A 24,880-nucleotide genomic window follows, 5' to 3' on the forward strand; every position below is an offset into this window, starting at 1 on the left:
TTTAAGAGGGGCTAGAGAGATGGCTCAGTGGTTAAGGCACTTGCCTGCAAAGAGGCCATGGCATATCCATTCTCTCTCTCTCACTTTCTTTCTCTCTTTGTCTCTCAAATAAATAAATAAAATGTTTTTAAAACATTAATTCTTTTTTTGTTGTTTTTTTTGAGGCTGACCTGGAATTCACTATGTAGAGTGGCCTTGAACTCACAGCAATCCTCCTCCCTCTGACTCCCAAATGAAAGACATGTGCCACCATACCCCCGCTAATAATTAATAAACCAGGCATAGTGGTGCATGCCTTTAATCCCACACTCAGGAGTGACGATCACCAGAGTTCAAGACCAGGCTGGGGCTACAGAGTCCCTGTTCAGCCTGGACTACACCAAGGCCTTGACTCAAAGTTAAAAAAAAAAAGGGAGAGAGGGAGGGAGGGAGGGAGGGAGGGAGGGAGGGAGGGAGGGAGGGAGGGAGGGAGGAAGAAGGAAGGAAGGAAGGAAGGAAGGAAGGAGGGAAGGAGGGAAGGGAGGGAGGGAGGGAAGGAAGGAAGGAAGGGAGGAAGGGGAGAAGAAAGAAGTCAAGTAAAAATATTTTTGAGGGCTGGAGAGATGGCTTAGCGGTTAAGCGCTTGCCTGTGAAGCCTACGGACCCCGGTTCGAGGCTCGGTTCCCCAGGTCCCACGTTAGCCAGATGCACAAGGGGGCGCATGTGTCTGGAGTTCGTTTGCAGAGAGAGGCTGGAAGCCCTGGCGCGCCCATTCTCTATCTCTCCCTCTATCTGTCTTTCTCTCTGTGTCTGTCTCTCTCAAATAAATAAATAAATATTTTTAAAAAAATATTTTTGAAAAAAATTAAGAAGCTCATTAACTTTGGTAGCTTCATTTGTTTTCAAGTCATCATAGAAAAAGTGAGAAGTAGTGATAAATGAGGGGTTCTGTCTCTAGGAGAATAAGAAGAAAAGGAAAACCCACCCATTCTCTTGGAAACTGAAGCTAAAAGCAAACCATCTATGGAAATTTGTGGAGCCAGAAGGTGAGGTGGTATTTGCCTGGCACATGGCTGCCAGCCAAACTTAAGGCACAGGGCTCTCCCAAGAGTCCACACCAGCACCACCATTTCTCTCTGAAATTTGGGAGAGGGAAATGTTTGTATTTATGCAGGAGCCCTCTGTGGTAGCTCTGGTGAGGGGTGAGATTCTTCCCTGACAACAGAATACATTCCCTATGGAAAGCTCTCAGGCCCAGCAGACACATGTGGAAAGAACTTTCTGTCCCTGGCAGACAGGGACTCAAACTTTCTCCTTGAACTTGGACAATCTTCTCTTCCTTGGAATCCTTTCGCAGCCTTTTTGGTTTTGGAGAACCCAGCTGTGTTCTCATCAAGCCCAGTTCAACGAGGAACACTCTGCCTTCTGGGGCAGGCTGTACAGTGAAATCAACAACCTTCTTTCTTGCTCAGCTTCCTTATACTTTCCACCCCAAAGATCCTATAAAAAATTTAGCTTATCCCAAGATATGAGAGCTGAACGCAGGTAGCTGGATAGGGGAAGCAATCACGTGACACTGGGTGATTGTCTGCAACCTCTGAAGATAGGAACTGAACACCCAGACCTCACAGAGGTGTTTGTATGGTGAGATTATGAAGAGCACTGAGACCCCAAGGTCCAGGAGGCTTCAGACCACCTGTCCCCACAGGATTCCACAGCATGTGACAGCAGGAAGCATCATTTAATAATAAAACCCATGGCTACCAATCATGGCCAACATAGTCCCTGTGGGGGAAAGAAAGAATATAGAAGGGGATGACTACAAGGAAGGGAAAAATAACAAGGGAGGAGGAGGGACCAGGGTGAAACTGAGATGGCTGTGGCAGAGAGTGATGGTGGCACCCTTGGTGACTCTTGATACCAGTTCCAGAGTCTTGGGACTGGTTGGCTCAGGCCTTACCCTGGAGGAAGAGGCCGCTCCCAGGTGGTAGTCTTGGTGTTATGGTCAACATAATACACACGCCCGTTGGGCAGCTCTCGCTGCTCCCACCTGGAAAATAAAGCCATAAGGAAACATGATGCATATAGCTGAAAGGTCTAGCCCCTTAGAAAGGAAGTCCTTCACTGCTAATGGGGCTAATTTAAAGGAAAAAAAATCAAAGAAGACATTCAAGACAACCCAGTGTCATAACTGTTTGGTCCTGACACTGGAAATAATATCTAAGAATGCTTCTTGAGGAAACTACAGTAGCTTCCTTTAGAGTCATTAAGCTATAATGTAAAGGCCAATAAATTCCCCCTAAACTACCCATGGATCTGTAGTCCATGGATATTTCAAAGATCTCCTAAGATCAAAGATCTCCTAAGAATGAGATGAAAATTGAGGATCCTTTTTCCTAAAACGCATTTACAACAAAAATTTGCATGCAATTTCTGGGCTTCATGGAATTCTTCAAAAGTTTATCACAGACCCTTCTGCCTGCCTGAAAACTAACACAACATAGCCAGGCTTGGTGGTGCATACCTTTAAGTCCCAGCACTCAGGAGGCTGAGGTGGGAGGATCCTGAGTTTGAGGCCAGCCTGGGTTAGAATGAGACCCTGCCTCGAGGGCTGGGTGGTGGTGGTGGGGGAGGGGACCTAATACAACCTGTCAAAGGAAAAAAATAAAATTATGTTATTACCACTATTCTCCTAGCACTGTGCATATACACATGATCACAATTTTTCTTTTTCTTTTCTTTTCTTTTTTTTTTAAGGCAGGGTGTTACTCTTGCCCAGGCTGGTCTTGAACTCACAGCAATCTTCCCACCTCAGTCTCCAGAATGCTGGAACTAAAGGTGTGTGCCACCGACTTTTTTTCCTCTTTTGATTACTTGTGTTTGTGTGTGTTCATGTGCGTGTCAACAGGACAACCTCAGGGTGTTTCTCCTCCCCAGCCACCTTCTTTTGAAAAAGGATCTCCCTTGTCACTGTCATTGCAACAGAAGGGTTCTCCTGACTCTGCCTTCTATTGCCAAAGGCACATTGGAATTACAGACAAGTGTAATGTGCATCAGTTTGCATCTGGATTTAAGTAGGTGCTAAGGAAAATTGAACTTGCGTCAGCAGGTCTGCAAGCAAGCACCTTTAACCTCTGAACAAACTTCTCAGTGCCCATATTTATTTTTAAAATGTACAACTCATTAACAAGGGAGATTTTAAAAAGCTCTTGGTAAATCCAGGAACGTGGCATACTGTTATTTAGCAAGTTCAGTTTGTGTGTAAGCTAATAAGAAACTAAGCTGCTGAGGGTGGCTCCTCTGTGCTAACGAAAGGACAAGACAGCAGGTGACTCAGCATGCACACGTACAAGCAGGACAATGCAGCAAAGTGCCTCCATCCCACACCCCTACTCAGACTCAGACACAGTCTCACCATGACGCAGCCTACCCAGAACACAGTCATGTATGTGTAAAGCATCAAGGCTTTATGAAAAGTGTACATTTTAGACACGATGGAAACGATCCCATGAGCTTCTGTGTTTTTCACCAAGTTCATTTACTTCTACTGTTGGGCACAGCCTGGGAGAAGTTGGCTTTCTGGGGGAAGCTACTACACATAGTCTGCTCTGCTGAAATACTTACCTTTTTAATTTTATTTTTACTTATTTGTGAGTAGAAAAAGAAACAGAATCGTTGTTCCGGGGCCTCTTGCTACTGCAAACAAACTCCAGCTGCATGTGCCACTTTGTGCATCATGCTTTATGTGGGTACTGGGGAACTGAACCTGGGCTGGCAGGCTTTGTCAGAAAGCACCTTTAACCACTGAGCAATCTCTCCAGCCTGAGATTGTTTTGAAAATGCAAATTTGTTTCAATGTAACCAACACATAGATAATGATGTAAGCAAAATGTGAATTTTGTGCTTCTATATAATTTTAAACACTGAATGCAGAAATTTTCCTCAGAGTTAAACCTTCCTGTAAGGAAATATGCAAAACCCACAGAAGTCTTCCAGCTACATAGTTTACTATGAGTTATCTACCATACAATCCACATGGAGTGCTATGCTCCCCATATGGTAACCCTACCCACATGGCCCACTTAAGTCCCAGCCCACCACTACCTGCTTTCCCAAACAACCTCAGTTCTATCCAGGAAGTGCCACAGTGACTGTGTAGGAGGTGCTTCTTGATCCTTAATGTGTAAAACTCTGCTACTCTTATTACGTTCCTTGTTATTTTTTGGGTCACTGACAAATTTCTTGAGTATTATGCCTCCAACACATCTTTTCCCACAAGCCTTGTGGTTTTTATTGTATGGCATTGCATACTGTGGTGACTTTTTAAGACCGCTTATGCTACAGCTGACTATATATGGAAATAAGTGTCCTGACTTCTATTATTAGGCCCAGTGTACCCACAATGACAGACACTAAGCTGTTTTCAACACTACTTTCATTTAAACACGGATGTCTGGTCAGGATATTATACTGGTCAGCCCTCCAGAAACTAGTTCAGAAACAGAAATATGTGAGGTTTGAGACTGTTTTGTTTTATTTTTGAGATAGGGCCTATCTATGGAGCCAAGGGTGACCTGGAATTTACTTTGTTGGCCAGGCTGACCTCAAATGTGTGATCCTCTTGCCTCAGGCTCCCAAGTACTTGCTGGGATTATAGGTGCATGCCACCATGACTAGCTTACAAAAAGCTCTTATGGCAAAGAAGGAAAAGGAGAGGTGCTATGGGCTGCTGCTTTACCTCAGGCAACCCTGGCCATCATCTTTTACCATGGGAATGCAATCACAGAGAGGAAACTCCATACAAAGCTCCTCTCCAACCCTGTGAGTCTTTCTTTGTTGTTGTTACTGTTTGTTTTGGTTTGGTTTTTGAGGTAGGGTCCCGCTCCCTAGCCCAGACTGACATAGAATTCACTATAAAGTCTCAGGGTGGCCTAGAACTCATAGCAATCCACCCATCTCTGCCTCCCAAGTACTGAGACTAAAGGCATGTACCACCATGCCTGGCCTGTTGTTTTGTTTTTGTGGCAGAATCTCACTCTAGCCCAAGCTGACCCGGAACTCACTCTGTAGCCCAGATTGGCCTCACACTCATAGTGATCCACTACCTCAGCCTCCCCAGTGCTGGGATTATAGGCATGACCATGCCCAGCTTTAACTATGAATCTCACCATATTCTGATAAAAGGAAGAAAAGGAAATAGAAACTGACAGGGGCCCTACTGCACAGCAGATAAGGAGCCTTCTCAGTCCTGTTCTCAAAGAACAAGTATCCCTTAGCACTGACATTGAAGGAGAGGACCCTAACAGATCAAGATGACTGGGAAAGTACAGAAGGCAGTTCAGTACCATTACACAGCAAGTCCACTGCCAGTCTGGAGTGCATAGTAAGGCCCTATCTCGAACAAGCAAATAAAAACACTACTGTGGAATTATGAGTCCACCAAGTATATTCCTAGGCTCCAGCTTGTCTTTTTCTTTTTCTTTCTTATTTTTTGGTTTTTCGAGGTAGGGTCTCACTCTAGCCCAGGCTGACCTGGAATTCACTATGTAGTCTCAGGGTGGCCTCAAACTCACAGCGATCCTCCTACCTCTGCCTCCCAAGTGCTGGGATTAAAGGCGTGAACTACCACACCCAGCCTGAGCTTTTCTTTATGTGAGAGAGAGAGCGAGAGCGAGAGCGAGAGAGGGAGAGGGAGAGGGAGAGGGAGAAAGAAAGAAATGTTACACTAGGGCCCCGGCCGCTGCAATCGAACTCCAGACATGTGCATCACCTTGTGGGCATGTGCTACCTGCACACTTGTGTCACCTTGTGTGTCTGGTTTATGTGGGACCTGGAGACTGGAACATGGGTCCTTAGGCTTCACAGGCTGGATGCCATCTAAATCATATCTTTCTGTTCAGATAAGATCTATAGGAAGTTGCATATTTTCTACCACAGGGAGGGCCAGCCCTGGAGAGCAATGCTGTCTGGTGGTTCCATGGCCCCCACAAAAGGTGTCAACTATTGGGTTGAAGACCAGAGTTATACTATTCAAAGAAAAACTAGACAAATTAAACATAACAGAGTTTATGTGAACAAAGAACAATTTAAAAAATTAGGCAAAAAAAAAAATATTAGGCAGCACCTAAACCAGAACAGGCTCGGGGAACTGGGCCTAGCAGCTCAAGTGGGAGCTCCAACAAGCCACCATGGAAGCAGGCAAAGCCCTCAACAGCCATTGTCAGGCTTCTGTCTTGTTTGGGCATGGTGTGATCAGCTGGCTACCTCCCACTGGCTAAAATCCAAAGACTTATTTAAAAAAATATATACTCCTATGACATAAAGGGTGGAGAAAGGAAGGGAGGAGGATACTTAATAGGTTGATATTGTATATATGTAATTACAATGATTGTAATGGGGAGGTAATATGATTGAGAATGGAATTTCAAACGGGAAAGTGTGGGGGTGGGGAGGGAGGGAATTACCATGGGATATATTTTATAATCATGGAAAATGTTAATAAAAATTTAAAAAAAAAAAAAAATATATATATATATACTCCTAAGTTAGGTTTCAGTTTGTTTACCTACTGAATGAAGTTGCAGTGTGTGATACTGAAACTCCTCACTAATTATTCCATAGTCTACCATCACTAAGATGTACTCCACAATATTTCTCTTGTGGGTACCATTGGTCAAGGTTCTGACAGAAAAGAATCCTGGGGATATGACCCATGTGGCCTACTTCTTCTCACAAACAATGAAAGTCCTCAGATATCAATCATTATTTTTTTTTTATGCAGTCCCTTTATTTAAATTGAATATTTCATAGCAGGGATTAACATATAATAATAACTACAATGCTAATGATATAAATGTATATCAAAAATTTTAAGAAAGATTATTTAAATTTTATTTACAAAATTATTTTATGCCATTTATTACAGAATATTTGATATGATATAAATTTTTAAAAAGAATATTTGACATACTTATCATATGGGTTTCATTTTTAACAGTTTTAGCCATTTTATCTTATTTATATCCCTGGCCACTCTTCATGCCCCAGATCACTTTGATTTAATTTAAAAGTATATTACTTCATACATAAATATATATATACATATATGGCTCAGATAGTTCCTTTTTAAATTGTGCTCTAATATGAATAATTTATCCTCTCTCATGTCTACATAGTGTATATTTTCTGATTATTGCATAAATATTAAATTTTCATTAAGCCTATATGATTTATAATTAAAATAGACTCATAATTCAAGTATCTTTTTCAATCATTATTTTTTAATATCTTTTTTATTTATCTCAAGTAATATTAACTGAGAACTATGTGCCCAAGTTTGCCAAGAAACTACAATAATTATTTCATTTTTTAAATATTTTTATTTATTTGCAAGCAGACAGAGATAGAGAGACAAGAGAGACAGAGAGCTCTGAGTTCTAGAGACAGACCCTGTGTTGCAGTCACTTTCTCATTGCTTGGAGAAAGCACCTGACCAAAAGCAGCTTGTGGAATAAAGTCTTTATTTTGGCTTACAAACTTGAGGGGAAGTTCTATGATGGCAGAGGAAATTGTGGCATGAGCAGAGGCTAGAAAATCACCTCCTGGCCAACATCAGGTAGACAACAGCAGCAGGAGAGTGTGCCCAACACTGGCAAAGAGAAACTGGCTAAAATACTCATAACTCCAGCCCCAGCAACACACCTCCAACAAGGTTCCAATTCCCAAACTACCATCAGATGGGTATCAAGCATTCAGAATACATGAGTTTATGAGGGACACCTGAATCAAACTACCACACCCTGCCCCAGTAAAATAAAGTGGAGAGCAGCACAGGAAAACACTAGAAATCAAACCCTGACAGCTACACAGAGGTGTACACATGTACCTGAACATACATGCAACGATACCCACACACATTCAGACATGTACACACATACACATGGAAAAAAAGTCTCTAATTGACAACATATTACATTGCCACAAGCAAATTGGTGTTAATGTCCCTTCCCTTCCACAATTTCAATAGCTCTTTCAAACACACAGGCCTAGGCAAGATCTGCCCTTCTCATCTTTGATCTCAGCTCATCCTAGAAATAAAAGCTACTCTTTCAGGCACTGCTATTGTCCAGCAAAGCCCCATGTCCTTATGAACCCTCTCAACTGGCTTACCTAGAAAAATATCACAGGAATAGGACCTTCCCTTCACTGACCTTTCCATAGCTATTTTTTTCCTTTTAAAATTGGACTCCTGCTCAGATTAAATGTCCATGCAACTCTTCCCTGGCCCCCAACCTGGCTTGCCTCCCTTTCTTACAGAACTCTCACTCCTCCCTTACCTGCATGGCCATTCATGAGTCATACAAATCTCCTCCCCTCATTCATGCAGCACAGTGGGTCACTTCTGTAACCAGCCACACGAGCCTCCTGCTTCTGCTAACCCACACAGATTAAGTCTCACGACCATCTTGGTTTGGTCTCCCCATGCCAAAAAACTTATACCAGCATTGACTTTTGTCAGCACATCCCTATCAGGGGTTAAGTTTCTGTTCCTTAAAAGCATCTTCTTCACACTGAGATCAAAATGCTTTTCAATCCAACTGCCAAGAGTCTCACTCAATGCTGTATCTTGGACATGTAGGTTCTATCTGTTCCTGATGAATAGCTTTCTTTGATGCTCTCAGAAACAGTGTTCAAAGCTCTGAGTTTATTTCAGGTCCCTGCCCAACACATTGCTCCTTGGCTTTCTATGAGTAACACTGAGTTGGACTGAGGACTACATGGGGTTCTTGTGTTTGAAAGTACTTAGAGATACTTGCCGTTTCATTTATTCTTAGTTTTTCTTTTCCATACATTATCTCTGCTCCTTCACTCTGTTGTGCATCTTCCTCCCGAACTCCCCAGCCTCCACACAATTACCATCAATGAAAGGTTAAGGATGTAAAACAACAGCCCCAATCTCAATATGAGGATCATGTCAATCATCTCCCTGCTGTGTGACCTAGAAGAACACTGTCAGTCAGGCATGGTAATATATGCTTTAATGCCAGCATTTGGGAAGTAAAGGCAAAGACAGGTCTTTGAGGCTAGCCTGGGCTAACTTAAAGCATTTATTTACTTGTTTATTTGAGAAAGAGAGAAAGAGGCAGCGAGAGGGACAATGGGTATACCAGGTCCTCTAGCCACTGCAAACGAACTCCACACTCATGTGCCACCTTGTGCAACTGGAGTTCGTTTGCAGTGGCTGAAGACCCTGGCATGCCCAGTGTGTGAGTGTGTGAGTGTGCGAGTGTGTGTGTGTGTCTGTCTGTGTCTCTCTCTATACACACACACACACACACACACACACACACACACACACACAAATAGATAAAATTTTTTAAATGATCATTTAAAAAATACAAGGGGGATGGGTAGATTGCAAAGCCGATTACTCTGGGTTCAGTTCCCCAGTACCACATAAAGCCAACTGCACAAAGTGGTGCATGTGTCTGGAGTTCATTTGCACTAGCAAGAAGCCCTGGTACATCCATTCTCTCTCTCTGCTTACAAATAAGTAAATAAAAACACTGAATTAAATAAATAAAGTAAGCAAGAGAACACAACTTTTACTCATTCACACAATAAAAACACTGTATGACAGTTTAAATTGATATCCCAAATCCCTTGCATCCTATACATTGGAATGGGATCTCTGAGAAGTTCACAGGACTTTCAAATGTCCTAATAAAGCCTTATTCATTAAGAAGTTTTTTTGGGTTTTTTTTTAAGGGCAGCTGTGGTGGTGCATGCCTTTCATCCCAGTACTCAGGAAGCAGAGGTAGGAGGATCACTGTGAGTTCGAGGCCAGCATGAGACTACACAGTGAATTCCAGGTCAGCCTGAAGCAAGACCCTACCTCAAGGAAAAAAAAAAAAAACAGGATGCAAAATCTAGCAAGAAAAGCACAATGCTAAGGTTTGATAAAGCTAGCTGATGAGCCTACAGGAAATTCTCTTACTCATGATTTTTATCTACATGCTTACAATATCTTTTCCTTTGCCTATTTGTGCATATGTGGTATATGTTTGTGTTTGTGTATATGTAGACACACATACATGCAGAGGCATGTGCATGTGTGTATGTGGCAGTTAAAGGTCGATATCAGGGGTCTTTCCTAGTTGCTCTTCACCTTATTTTTTTTTTAATTTTTATTTAAAAAGCAGAAAGTGACAAAGAGAGAGGGTGCACCTAGGCCTCTAGCAAATGAATCCCAGATGCATGCACCATCTATTGCACCCAGCTTTTTATGTGGGAACTGGGGAATCAAACCCAAGTCCTTAGGCCTTGCAGGCAAGTGCTTTAACCGCTGAACCATCTTTTCCAGACCCACATTATTTTTTTGAGAAAGGGTCTTACACTGAATCTAGAAATCACTAGTTCAACTACATTAGTTGGTCAGAAGCCCTAGAGACCTTCTTATCTCCACTTCTTTAGTACTGAGGTTATAGGAGTGTGCAACCACAGCCTGCTTCTATGTGAGTGCTGGTATCTAAATTCAGACCCTCAGGCTTGTGCAGTAAGCACTTTACCCAATGGGCCATCTCCCCAGCCTCTTGTGTGTTTATGTCTCACTAAAATAAATACTTTAAAAGCATACATTAAGCCAAAGTGAAGCAGATGTGTACATCAATTGGGAAGATCTGTACTTGTGACTTCGTGCAAACTGCTTAAGGTTTTCTCCCCTCTAAGGTAAGGACAAACTTGGCTAGTTCACATTGTTATGAAGACTGTATATGAAATGTCTGTGGATTAAATTCAGCAACCTCCAACATGGTACAAATGTATATAATGTAATAAATGTAATAATATACATGATATCTAATATTAATGGTCAAGATACATACATTATATATGTGTGTGCACACAATATACAGAAAAATACTGATGGATGGAGGAGCTAGGGTGGTAGCTCGGTGGGTAAAGTACTTGCCACATGTTCTAGTCAGCTTCTCATTTCTAGGACAAATAGCTGACAAATTTCAGTTTAACGAATGAAGGTTTCATTTCAGCTTACAATTCCAGGTTACAGTCCATCATGGCTGGGTGGACACAGCAGCAGAAGCCTGAGGTTACATTGTGGGTACAGACAGTCACGAGGCAGAGACAGATGAATGCTACTGCTCAGCCAGCTCTCTCCTTTTTTTTATGTTTTATTTTTATTTATTTATTTGAGAGAGATACAAAAATGGGCAGGTAGGGGGAGGGAGGGAGGGAGAGAGAGAAAGAGAGAGAGACAGAGAGGGAGAGAGAGAGAGAGAATGGGTGTGCCAGAGCCTACAGCCACTGCAAATGAACTTCAGATGAGTGCACCCCCTTGTATATCTGGCTTATGTGGGTCATGGAGAGTCCAACCTAGGTCCTTTGGCTTTGCAGGCAAGTGTCTTAACTGCTAAGCCATCTCTCCAGCCCTCTCCTTTTTATACAGTCCAGGACCCTACCCACACAGTTAAGGCGAATTTTTCTATCTCTTTTTCTTTTTTGTTCCCCCCTGCTCCCCTAACTCTACCCTTCCTACCTCTGCCTCCTAAGTACTAGGATTAAAGGCGTGCACCACCACACCCGGCTTAGGGTTTTCCTATCTCAATTAACCTAATCAAGATGATCCCTCACAAGTGATTCTACATCCTGCTAAGTTGAAAATCAATATAAACCATCACCCTGCACAAGTATGAGGACCTAAGTTTAGGTCTCCAGCACCCACATGAAAGCAGGGTATGGTTAGCACATGGCTATAATCCCAGTACTGGAGAAGGAGAGACAGGTGGCTCCCAAGGGCTTGCTGGCTAATTAGTCAAGCAAAATTGGCAAGCTCTAGGATCAGTGAGAGACCCTGTCAAAAAATTAGGCAGAGGGCTGGAGAGATGGCCTAGCAGTTAAACGCTTGCCTGTGAAACCTAAGGACCCCAATTCGAGGCTCGATTCCCCAAGACCCATGTAAGCCAGATACACAAGGGGGCACAAGCGTCTGGAGTTCGTTTGCAGTGGCTGGAGGCCCTGATGAGCCCATTCTCTCTCTATCTGCTTCTTTCTCTCTGTGTCTGTCTGTGTCAAATAAATAAATAAATAATATTTTTAAAAAATTAGGCAGAGAGTGACTGAGGAAGATACCCAACCTCAACTTATGGCTTCCACTTGCACATACACACATATGCACCTGCACACAAAGATTCAAAAAGATAGAAACATGCATACATATGCATTATAGATGCACTCACAAAAAAGATAATAGTAGTTAAATCTAGGTGGGGATCAAATGCAGGTCCTTATGCTTGTGCAGCATGTGCACTTAACCACAGTCATCTCTCTTGCCCTTTGAATGACCTTTTATATCATCAAAAAATAAGTTACAGCCGGGCATGGTGGCGCACGCACACCTTTAATTAATACCAGCACTCAGGAGGCAGAGATAGGAGGATTGTCGTGTGTTTGAGGCCACCCTGAGACTACACAGTGAATTCCAGTTCTGCCTGGGCTATAGCAAAACCCTACCTTGGGGGGTAAAAAAAGTTATACCAGGAGTAGTGGTGCACACCTTTAATCCGAGCGCTCGGGAGGCAGAGGTAGAAGAATCACCATGAGTTCGAGGCCACCATGAGACTACATAGTGAATTCCAGGTTGGCCTGGGCTAGAGTGAGACCCTACCTCAAAAAAACTGAAAAACAGTAACAAAACAAAACAAAAAAAAGTTATGGGCTGGAGAGATGGCTTAGCAGTTAAGTGCTTGTCTGTGAAGCCTAAGGACCCCAGTTAGAGGCTCAATTTTCCAGGACCCACATTAGCCAGATGCACCAGGGGGTGCACACATCTGGAATGAGTTCACATTGGCTGGAGGCTCATTCTCTCCCTCCTCCCTTTCTCTCTCTCTCTCTATCGCTCTCAAATAAATAAATAAAAAAAAAATAAACAACAACAAAAAAAGTTACAATAGGGCTGGGAAGCTGGCTCAGCAGTTAAGGGTGCTTGACTGTAAAGCCGGCAGGTCTGGGTTCAATTCCCAAGTACCCATGTAAAAAGTCAGAGGCACAAAGCAGTGCATGTATCTCAAATTCATTTGCAGCAGCAAGAGGTCCTGGTGCACCCATTCTCTCTCTTAAATAAATTAAAAAAAAAAATTTTTTTTTTGTTTTTTCGAGATAAGGGCTTATTCTAGCCCAGGCTGACCTGGCACTCACTCTGTGGCTCCAGGATCGAACTTATGGCAATCCTCCTTCCTCTGCCTCCCATGTGCTGTAATTAAAGATATATGCCACCACACCCAGCCCCAAAAGTATTTTTGAACTTTTTAAACTATGTTTTATTTATTTATTTATTTATTTGAGAGAGAGAGAGAGAGAGAGAGAGAGAAAGAAAGAATAGGCACATCAGGGCCTCCAGCCACTGCAAACTAACTCCAGACACATGCACCACCATGTGCATCTGGCTTTTTCTGGGCACTGGGGAATTGAACCTGGGTCCTTTGGCTTTGCAAGCAAGTGCCTTAAACACTAACCATCTCTCTAGTCCTAATTTTCATTTTTATTTATTTATTACATAATATTTATTTATTTGCAAGGAAAAGGAGGTAAAAACGAGAGAATGGGCATGCCAGAGCCTCCAGCCACTGCAAATAAGCTCTGGACACATGCTCCATTTTGTGCATCTGTTTTTACATGGGTACTGGGAAGCTGAACCCAGGCTGTTAGTTTTTACAAGCAAGTACCTTAACTGCTGAGCCATCTCTCCAGCCCAATAAAAATATTTTAAAAAATAAGTTAATGGCTGGAGAGATGGCTTAACAGCTAAGGTGCTTGCCTGTGAAGCCTAAGGACACAGGTTCAATTCACCAGTACCCATGCAAACCAGGTGCATAAGATGGCACATGCATCTGGAGTTTGTTTGCAGTGGCTTTTAGAAGGCCTGGAGTGCCTATTCTCTCTCTTTCTGTCTATCTCCTCTCTAGTAAATAAATAAACAAATATATATATTTTTTCTGAGGTAGGGTCTTATGCTAGTTCAGGCTTACCTGGAATTCACTATGTAGTCTCAGGGTGGACTTAAAGGTGTGCACCACCATGCCCAGCCAAAAAAAATAAAATATTTTTAAAAAATAAGTTAAAATATTAAGGGCAACTAATAATAAGAAATAATTTATCCACTCATTTGACACACACATCACTCCATGTCCCTGGAAGCCAAATACTAAGTGGGTGTGAGGATGCAGAGAAGGGCACAATGATCACTGCTCCTGGGAAGCCATCAAGAAGTATGGCAAAAATGGGTTACTAATTAGCATGATCATATACATGCAGATGGGGAAGAATATCCCATGGCACAGCTGCTGATGACAGTGGACTTATTGGAAAAGGCTTATTTTGTGAAATGTGCAGGAAGCCAGAACACATCCTACTAGGCATGTAATAATCCTTGCAGTCAAAAAGTAAATAATATTTCACAGTAAAACAAGCTAGCAGAAAGGCTCAGATTCTCCCAATATAATCTTTTTATTCCAAGCTACTCAAAATGTGGCCCATGTCCCAAATTATTAACAGCTCTGTGACCAAAAAGTAGAGACCTTCTCAGCATTTACAAACTTTTATGCCTTTGAAACTGCCAAATGTACACTGTCATCTCTTGAGCTGCCTAGGACATAAGTATGGATGCGCAATAGGTTGAAAATTTTTTAATAGCTGGGGAAATGGCTCAGTGGGGTGCTTGCTTGAAAAGTGTTAAATAAATTAAAACAAAACAAGAACCAAAAAAGATGGGCTCTTCACAAACCCTTGGTGAAGCACTGTTCTAAACTTGCATAAAGAAGCTGTCTGACTAATACTGAAATGGAGTTTAGAGTGAAAATCAATGGCACAGGCTGGTTTATAGCTTAACAGAGACATTTCAAATTCTACCATCTTTCTGAGTGTCTTTGCAACAAAAACACCAAAGAGCTCTCACAAGGCTGTTATCCTAGATAGGGTCTCAAGGTCCACCTAGAGAAAGTACCTCTGTAGTTCCATAATTGTGCAAGGGGGAAAGGCAGATGGCAAACCTAAAAGAGCCAGAAAACACCCCACAATTAATTATACCCTGAGGCAGGAAACAGACAGGGCAACCAATGACTGCGGGAGAAAAAGGATGGTGTGAAACAGCAGAGCTGAGGTAAGCCTGCAGTCCAAACACAACGCCCTCCCTTATGTAAGAAACCACAGCCGCGTGCTGGCTGCCAGGATAAAATAATGTGCCTCTGTGTGTGAGGGACTTTGAAAATTGCAGAGACCAGGGTGCAGTGGGAATTTATCAAAGCCTTGTACATTCAGTCTGTTAATGAGCATTCAGTCCCTAAAGTGGGCTTAGGGCTGACAAAAACCAGATACAGGAGCCAGATGACCAAAGCAGCCACACTTCCCTCTCCCTCCTGCCTAGAACACTGTCTCACATGTATCTGGCACCCTTTTCTTCTTCAATAGACATTTGCAGCCTAGAAACTACACACCCTTCCAGTGGCTTCTTTTGTGCTCATTAAGTTAAAAGCTCAAGGAAAGGGCGGGGGAGGGGAGGACTTCCAGGATGGAGATGACAAAGTAAATGGGGGGAATTATATTTGGCTTAATGAAGCCTAGGTTTCAGTAGCCTTCAGGCCTTCCAAAATACAGATATGTGGAACCTTTTTATGACTAGTAACTATCACAAATTTTGCAAGAGTGATATGGAATCCTTAAGATCCCCATGTTAATTGCTCCCATCACTCAGTAAAGACTAAGGGGTTGAGAAGATAAGATTGGAGACTGTCAGCTGGGAAGCCTTAGAAGCAATCTAGTCTGGCTTAGAGATCTTTAGCAAGAGGACCCATGCTCCACAGATCCCAGTGATGAGGGCCCTGTGGGCAGGGACAGGCGCAGAGCCGAACTCAAAGCCATGCCACTCAGTAGAAGATGACATTGGGCTTACTTTCTTGCTCTTGGGAAGAAAATGTAATATTCTTGTCACACTTGCTTGTTCTTGCACCGGAGAAAGCAGAAAGCATTCATTAAAGTGGAGGAAAGGAAAAAAAGCAGAAGAAAGAAACACCTATTTGTAATTTTCATGTTGCATAGGCAAAAAAGCCTGACCCTCCTAAAAAATACCCCTCAGATGACTAGGCCCTAAACATCTAACAACAAGCCTCACTACTCTAACCAAAAGGAATAGTGACCCTTCTCACATTGCTTAAGTGACATATGCTCTGCTCCCCTACCTGGGTCAGGCAGCATAGGATACATATTAACTAGGCTCACTTCCTTGTGGTATACGGCTTCCCTAGAAAACTAAAAAAGTACACCTAGGCTTGCTTTTGGGGCAGGCTCCTGCTTTAGACCCCCACTATAAGGCCACAGTTAAAATCTTTTGCCTAAAAAGGATGATTCAGGGCTCACACCTTTCTTGAACAATCTCTCTCTCTGGAACTCCCCAAAACCTGACAGTATTCAGTTATTCATTACAAGTAAGTTTTGAGGGCCCACTTTGTGCCAGGCTTCCTGACATCCACGCACCAGCAGGGCAGAGGGACTCAAACAAACAATTACAAGTATAAGGAGAGTTACAGATGAGTTACACTGGTGGTTTAACCTTGCTTGCCATGGATCAGGAAGGATTTCTAGAGACACAGGATTAGGAGTTAACTGACAAAATGTCAAGGAAGCTTTGAAAAACAGTGACCAAGCATGGGTGAGTATCCTCGGTCTGGAGAGAGGGTGGTTCACTAAAGTACGCTACTATGGCTAGACCTCAGAGCAAGGAGAGAATGGCTTCCATGAAGACCAAAGGGTAGGTGAAAGTATGCTATGCAAGGCTTTTTAGGCTTAAAGATTTGGGAATTTATCCCTAAAGACAGTAAGAAGTCACTGCAGCATTAATGAAAGGTCATGTTCAGAGTTCTCTTTTTTCTTTTTGGTTTTTTGAGGTAGGATCTTACCCTAGCCCAGGCTGACCTGGAATTCATTATGTAGACTCAGGCTGGCCTCAAACTCACACAGATCCTCCTACGTCAGCCTCCCAAGTGCTGGGATTAAAGGCATGCACCACCACACCCAAAAGAGTTTTCTTTCTTTTTTTTTTTTTTAATTATTTATTTATTTATTTGAGAGCGACAGACACAGAGAGAAAGACAGATAGAGGGAGGGAGAGAGAATGGGCATGCCAGGGCTTCCAGCCTCTGCAAACGAACTCCAGACGTGTGTGCCCCCTTGTGTATCTGGCTAACATGGGACCTGGGGAACCGAGCCTCGAACCGGGGTCCTTAGGCTTCACAGGCAAGCGCTTAACCGCTAAGCCATCTCTCCAGCCCCAAAAGAGTTTTCTTAAAAGCAGGGTGTGGTGGCGCACGCCTTTAATGCCAGCACTCAGGAAGCAGAGGTAGGAGGATTTCAGTGAGTTCGAGGCCACCCTGAGACTATGTAGCTAAATCCAGGTCAGCCTGAGACAGAGTGAGACTCTACCTCGGAAAACCAAAAAAAAAAAAAAAAAAGGTTTCTTTTAAAAGGTTAAAATCAGGGTTGGAGAGATGGCTGAGAGGTTACCCCAGTGCCCTACATAAGCAAGGCACACAAAGTAACACATGTGACTGGACTTCGTTTGTGATAGCAGGAGGCCCTAGGATGCTCATTCCCCACCCCTCAAATAAATAAATAGTTAATATAAATTGGAGAAGGGAAGGAATGATCAATAATGGTACTTGGGACTGGATATGATAGAATGTAGCCAAATGGGCAGAGTTAATAGTTATTCAAGAGACAGAATTATTCTTTCATTTTACTATTCCCTCAAGTCTCACTGTGTGCTAGGTACTATGCTAAGTGGCAGATAAAGCCACCACCCCTAACCATATTCCATACAGTATCACTGAGGAGAGAGACACTCAATAAATTATTTTAAAAAAATATTTTACTCATTAGAGAGAGAGAAAGAGAGGCAGATAGAGATTAGGGGTGGTGGGGAGAATGGGCACCCCAGGGCCTCTAGCCACTGCAAATGAAATCCAGAGGATGTGCCACCTTGTCCAGTCACATGTGTTACTTTGTGTGCCTTGCTTATGTAGGGCACTAGGGTAACCTCTCAGCCATCTCTCCAACCCTGATTTTAACCTTTTAAAAGAAAACGTTTTTTTTTTTTTGGTTTTCCGAGGTAGAGTCTCACTCTGTCTCAGGCTGACCTGGATTTAGCTACATAGTCTCAGGGTGGCCTCGAACTCACTGAAATCCTCCTACCTCTGCTTCCCGAGTGCTGGCTTACATGGGCACTGGGGAATCAAACCTGAGTCCTCAGGCTTTGCAGGCAATCACCTTTACTGCTAAGCCACCTCTCAAGCCCAATAAATTATTATTTTTTTTAAATTTTTTTGTTCATTTTTATTTAGTTATTTGCATGACAGAGCGAGAAAGAGACAAAGAGAGAGAGACAGAGAGAGAGAGAGAGAGAAGGAGAGAGAGAGACAGAATGGGCTCGACAGGGCTTCCAGCACTGCAAACGAACTCCAGATGCGTGCACCTCCTTGTGCATCTGGCTAACATGGGTCCTGGAGAATCTAGCCTCAAACCAGGGTCCTTAGGCTTCACAGGCAAGTGCTTAACCGCTAAGCCATCCCTCCAGCCCTAAATTATTATTTAAATCACATGTCATTAATGCTAGGAAGAGCTTGTCGTGGTGGCACATGCCTGTATCCCACCACGAGGCTGAGGAATCACGGCCAGACTTGGCTAGAGAGAAAGTTCCAGACAGACCTGGGGAGCTGACTGTATAATCCAGACATTCAGAGGCAGAGCTTAATGACTGATTGTGGATCAGGAAGAAGTGAAAGATGGATGATCTGATGGCTGCCTGGACAGATGGCAGAATGAGATCAGATTTTAGTAAAGAAAGGGTTAAGAGAAGGATTGGGTCTATGTGAGGCTAGGTTAAGATACCAGCTAGAGCAATGGGTTTGAGTCACAGAAAGAAGAGTTGGCATCAGTTCTCAAAGGAAGCCAACAGAATGGGCAAGGTGACCAAAGAGAGAACTCACTTGGACCAAAGAACACAATGTAACCATTCTAAGAGTCCTGCATTTGCAATGCCTAGCGCTGGACTTGCCATCTCTTAAATAGTAATGAATTTGTTTAATTTTTTTTTAAAGAAAGAAAAGGATGGAAAGGTGGCTTAGCAGTTAAGGCGTTTGCCTGCAAAGCCAAAGGATCCCATTTTGACTCTCCAGGACCCATGTAAGCCAGATGCAAAAGGGGACGTATGTATCTGGAATGCATTTGTTTGCAGTGACTGGAGACCCTAGCATGCCCATTCTCTCTCTCTCTCTCCCTCTTTCTTAAATAAATAAATAATAAAATAAGCATGTTGGGGTAGAGAGATGACTTAGCAGTTAAGGTATTTGCCTATGACACCAAAGGACCCACATAAGCTACATGCACAAAGTGGCACATGCATCTGGTGTTCATTTACAGTGGCTGAGAGCCCTGGCACACCTATTCTCTCTCTCTCGCTCTCATATAAACAAGTAAATAAAATAAACATGTCATATGATATCATTAGTCTCTAACCTAGACACTAGCAGAAGCTCACTTTAGATGTAACATTTATTTATTTTTTAATTTTTACTTTTTTTGAGGCAGGGTCTAACTCTAGCCCAAGCTGACCTGGAACTCATTCTGTAACCCCTGACTGAACTCATGAATGATGATCCTCCTACTTTGGTCTCCCTAGTGCTGAGAATAAAGGCATGCACCACCATGCCTGGCTAGATGTAAACATTTACACATCCTCATAAAAGACAGAGGCATTCTACAAACTCCATGTGTATATTTTCCATGTGGTGCCTGCTGCCACAGCATGCCCTCTGTTGGCAAGTAAAGCAGAATGACAAAGTTCATTCTCTTATTGGTTCCTGAAGTCAAAGTGCCAAGAAAAAATTAATATGCCATATCCCAAGGTTTTTGAGTATATGCCTTTTTTTTGCAGTTCATTAGCCACTCACATCCTCAAGAGTGCCTTTCTCTTCCTCTTCCTCCCTCCCTTCCTTTCTCTCTCTCTCTTTCATTTTATTTTCCCCCTGAAGTAGGATTTTGTTCTAGTCCATGCTGACCTGGAATTCACTATGTAATCTTAGACTGGTCTCGAACTCACAGCAATCCTTCTACCTCTGCCACTGGACTGGAATTAAAAACTTGTGCCTGGCTCTTTGTGTGTGTTTGGGGGAGGGGGGTCTTAATAAATTGTCTCTATATGTATCACTTTAGCATGTGCCCCTGGTAAAATCTTTGTTCCCAGACACAAGAGCCTGGTAATCTCAGTGGGCTACCCCTGAGCTTGTAACATCTGGTGAACAGCCATTCAAGAGGTCTTGTGACAATTTCAAACTCAATTCCCTACAGTGCAGGAATTCGAGCCTACTCCTCCTGTAGGAAATCCAAAGATGCTGTCCCAACCAACAGGTTATATAGGGAAAGAATTCTCTGCCCCCCCAAGGCGAGAACTGTACCCCTGATCAACAAAGAAAAAGCTATCGAAGACCATCACCATTCTGTATCCCAAAGAGATTTGGGAGACTACAACTCTCAGCAAGGAAATAGAGATGGAAGGTTCAGTAGATAGAGGAAGATATTTCAGAAATCACCATATGAAAGGTGACAGCAGCAGAAGACTGGGAACTTTCCCAACTGTGGCCCTACATGTAGTAAGAGTAAGTGACTTATAAAGGGTTATGCGACTCATGACCTAGTACTCACTAGCCCACTCCCTCTCTTGGGAGTGCTTTTCTTTCTTTAAGTTAGCTCTACGTCCACTACCTCAAAAAATAACAGTAATCTTCCTGGGTCTATTCAACTTGTAACTAAGAGTGAGGGGAAGGCCTATGAATAGAGGGAAGGAATTTACTACAGAAATCACAGCCTTTTAGCTTCCAACACTGAGGAGCCTACGGAATAGCCTGCTGTCCTCACTACTTGTGCACACAGCAGGGCTAGTGGCCAGGTCCAGTTAGGTGGCTGGCCAACTCAGGATCTTGACACAGTCTTCCAGGTACTTACTGAGTAGTCCTAATCATCTTAAGACATGGGTACTTACAAGCCCATCTAGGGCTGGGAAACTGGGACTCCAATACTGTCTGGAACATCATTCTCATAAAAGTGAGCTCTAGCACCCCAGACCTGCATATGGCCTAAATGCTCCAAGGAAAATATGCTGGTCAAACTCTGCCCCAGAAAAATGGTTTAGCCTCTAGCCAGAGGGAGAAGGGAGGACTCAGCTTCATCTGGGCTGCTCAATTTGCCAGATTGAGAATAAAGAGTGTTTTCAGAGCCTGGAGTTTTCCAGCTGCCTGGAAACAGGAAGTGCTCAATCCCAGAGAACAGTAACCCTCACACATGCCCTACATAAAGACATGTTGAGCCATTAGCCCTAATTGCCTGTGACTGACACAGGAGAGGGGCCGGCCTTCCACGCATTTGCTCAGAGGAAAGAAAACAAACAGCTCATGGGGGATGCCTGCAGCCGCTCTCCTTTCTGCCAGAATGAATCTGCTCTGTGACACCCCCCTCCCCGCAAATTACAGCATACAGATTTGAAATTATAAACCAAGCAAAAGAGCTTTCAAGTATTCTATACTACATGCATGAGAGAAAAGAAATTTCTGCAGGGAATAAATAAGCAATTAGTTAATAACCTTTTGCAAAATCAAAAAGTTGACAACAAAAAGATCTTTTCAGAGCTGCCTCTCAACACCTCCAATTCTCTCCAGGATTGAGGTAGTAAGAATTATTTGCAATGTTTTTCACTTCATCAACATACTTTATTAAATGATTGGAGTTAGGGGCAAAACAGATGGCTTCGTGCATAAAGTGCTTACTGTACAAGCACGAAGACCTGAGCTCAACTCCCTTCTTACTGTACAAGCACGAAGACCTGAGCTCAACTCCCTTGTATAATGTAAAATGCTCCCCTAGCACTGACGAGGGACTACAGGGAATCCTTGAAGCTCACTGGCAGCTAGTCTAGCCATGTCAGTAAGCTCTAGTTCAGCAAGAGATCCTGTCTCAAAGAAGGAAGTGGTAATACTGTCTTCCAGATACAAAGTAACAGTGGAATTCATAACTTCACAGTGGTTGATGTTGCCTACACAAGACCTGCATAATAAGAGGGGGAAAATGACACCATGAAAATAGAAGGCAGACTAGTTGGGAAGAAGAAGGTATTCAGTGGAAGGGGACTCAGGCAGGGGGCAGGGAGACAAAGATGGTGATGGGAGGGGATTATGATCATGGTATAACATGTACATGTACGAGGTTGTCAATAAAAAGTTTAAAAAAAGGAAGAGGTGGTATGCAACTAAGGAAGATCCCCAATGGCCACCTTGGTCTCCACACACTGTGCCCACACATGTGCTCACAAACATATTAACATGTACACATACTGCACACATATACACAAAACAAAGAAACATAGGAGTCAATATGTTAAGTATATGTGGCAAAAATCAGACAAGTTCAGAAATAGGATTTTTAATAATTAGGTCTATGGAAATGGCTTTTGAAACAATGCAGCACCTTGTACATCTAACAGAAGACATCTTCCTGATCTCCTTTATGAGTTACAAGGGCTCAGAGAAGACATGTCATCACCAAGCCAACATCAGCCAGGTCACTGTGATGCCAGCAATATGGACAATGGTTTCTTCTGTGCCACACTGCTAACCAGGAAGACAACAGGACTGGCCTGACCACACTCAGTCATGTCTGAGATAAGACTTTGTTTCCCAGGTCAGAAACATTTTCTTCCTTCACAGTTGCTTCACAACCAGTTCAGTACCCTCTGCCTGTCTTTCAACAAGTGCTTCACAGCCACCATCTTATATGAATCCTTAAACTTCCTGGGGAGCACTGGATTCTTATTACACCACTTTACCAAGATGTAAATCACTTGGTAAAGGTCACTGGTGGAATGAATGGATGGTTTCAACCTTGATCTATGTGATTTCTGAGGTTCATGTTCTTAATCGCTACTCACTCACTATATAGTGAGCCTTGAACTTTGGCTACCTAGGGTTGTCATCTTCTCATTCAGGTCTTTACTATCAGATGTATTTCCAAACTAATAGGTAGCCAGAAGATTAGGAGCCTGTGTTAACATCAGGCCCAGATGTGGGAATCACATATTAATTTGGTGCCCAAAACCAAGTCCTGGTGCTGGGGAGAGGGTTCAGTAGGCAAAGCACACACAAGCACGAGGACCTAATTCAGATCTCTAGCATCCAAATAAACAGCTAAAAATGATGAGAGGCACCTTGAATCCCAGCGCTGGGGAAGCAGAGGTAGAAGGATCATCAGAGATCACTGGCTAGCTACTCAACTGAATCAGTGAGCTCTAGGTTCAGTGAGAGACCCTGTCTCCAAAAAATGAGGTGGAGACAAACTAAGGAGTACACCTGACGACCACTTCAAGTCTCCATATGCAGCACATACGTATGCACATGTACCTGGGCAATACAAACACACATACATACAAGCACACATGCCACAAACATGCAAGAATAAAACCCCAAGTCCTCCATAGGTGTCAAAGCAACATTTAGGAGAGGAAAGGCTGTTTTCTAGGCTGGATCCGGGGGCACACCCTTTCATGATCCAGGAAGGCAAAAGGAGCTCCTTGTGCTACAGACACCCCTCCAGGGGAAGCTGCATTTCAAGTCCCTATATACAGTGGCTTTGATTTTGCCCATATGATTTAGATTCTTTGCAGATTTATATAGAATGGACAGTTCTTTCACACCTCCCTTCTGCTATACCCAGCAGCCTCCCCAGAGACTGTGAACCACTAGGTAATCAATACCCACATTGTTTCTGATGTGGTGAAAGAGGCTTAGGTCTGGAGGATATAAGCACTGCTGCAAGACAGAAGGCTACTCACCCGACAGGCAGGGCGTCAGGGGCCAGAGCAGGGGCAGCGGCCGGGAGCTGCTGTGTTCCTGAAGTGCTGGGCTCCTCTCCCTCAGCGGGTATGGCTGGAGCAGGGAGAGAGGTCGTGTTGGGGTTTGGGGTCACACTCAAGGCGGTGGCAGGTGGGGATGCTATACCAACAGAAGGTTCTTCAGGGTCAGTGGCTGTGATGGGCTCCTCATTCACTGAAAATACATAAACCTCACTTGAAAGATCAACTAAGTTTATTTTGACTAGGTTTTTCAATGAATGCCTCAACACAGTCTCTACAATATTGGGCTACATGTATGTACTAGACAATAGCAACCAAGTTTTCAAAACTGAGCATGATGGCAATCCACCATCAGAAGGCAGAGGCAGGAGGATCACCACAAGTGTGAAATCAACCTGGCTTACAGAGCAAGTTTCAGGCTAACCAGAGACACTGTGGACAGGGGGAACACACAGGAGCATGTTTATGTAATAGAGGCACAGAAGGACTTCCTATTGGAAGAAGAAAGTCTGTCCATACACACCATCAATAACTCAACATATATATATATACTGCCAAGGATTTGTTTATTCTTAGTTAACCTTTGACCTCAGGAGGAATACAAATCTCAGCAGTCTTGGGAATATGAGAAACTCAGTTACAGGGATAAACAGCAAGTTCCAGGCCAGCTAGGGTCACACAGTGAGACCTTATCTCAAAAATTAAATAAGGATGCCAGGCATGGTGGCACACACCTTTAATCCAGCACTTGGGAGGCAGAGGTAGAAAGATCACTGTATAGTGATTTCCAGGTTAGCCTGGGTTAGAGTGAAAAATAAAATAAGGGTTGGAGAGACAACTCAGCAGTTAAGGTGCTTGCCTGAAAAGCCTAAGAACCTGAGTTTGATTCCTCAGTACCCATGTAGAGCCTAATGCACAAGGTGGCACATGTGTGTAGAGTTT

At 43.2% G+C, this 24,880-nt stretch overlaps 1 protein-coding gene across 2 annotated transcripts in view; it reads right to left on the reverse strand.

Moving 5' to 3' along the window:
• Positions 1 to 24,880, reverse strand: part of Wwp2 (WW domain containing E3 ubiquitin protein ligase 2) — a 201,199-nt gene that overhangs the window by 35,100 nt on the left and 141,219 nt on the right. For both annotated transcript variants that reach the window (XM_045141797.1, XM_045141798.1), the window contains exons 8-9: positions 23,918 to 24,131; positions 1,940 to 2,029 (exon numbers count right to left, since the gene is read on the reverse strand). In XM_045141797.1, the coding sequence (XP_044997732.1) occupies positions 1,940 to 2,029; positions 23,918 to 24,131 (304 nt within the window). The remainder of the gene's footprint in view (positions 1 to 1,939; positions 2,030 to 23,917; positions 24,132 to 24,880) is intronic.

The sequence above is a fragment of the Jaculus jaculus genome, chromosome 1 (genome assembly GCF_020740685.1).
Source record: "Jaculus jaculus isolate mJacJac1 chromosome 1, mJacJac1.mat.Y.cur, whole genome shotgun sequence".
In the NCBI taxonomy this organism is placed as follows: Eukaryota; Metazoa; Chordata; class Mammalia; order Rodentia; family Dipodidae; genus Jaculus; species Jaculus jaculus.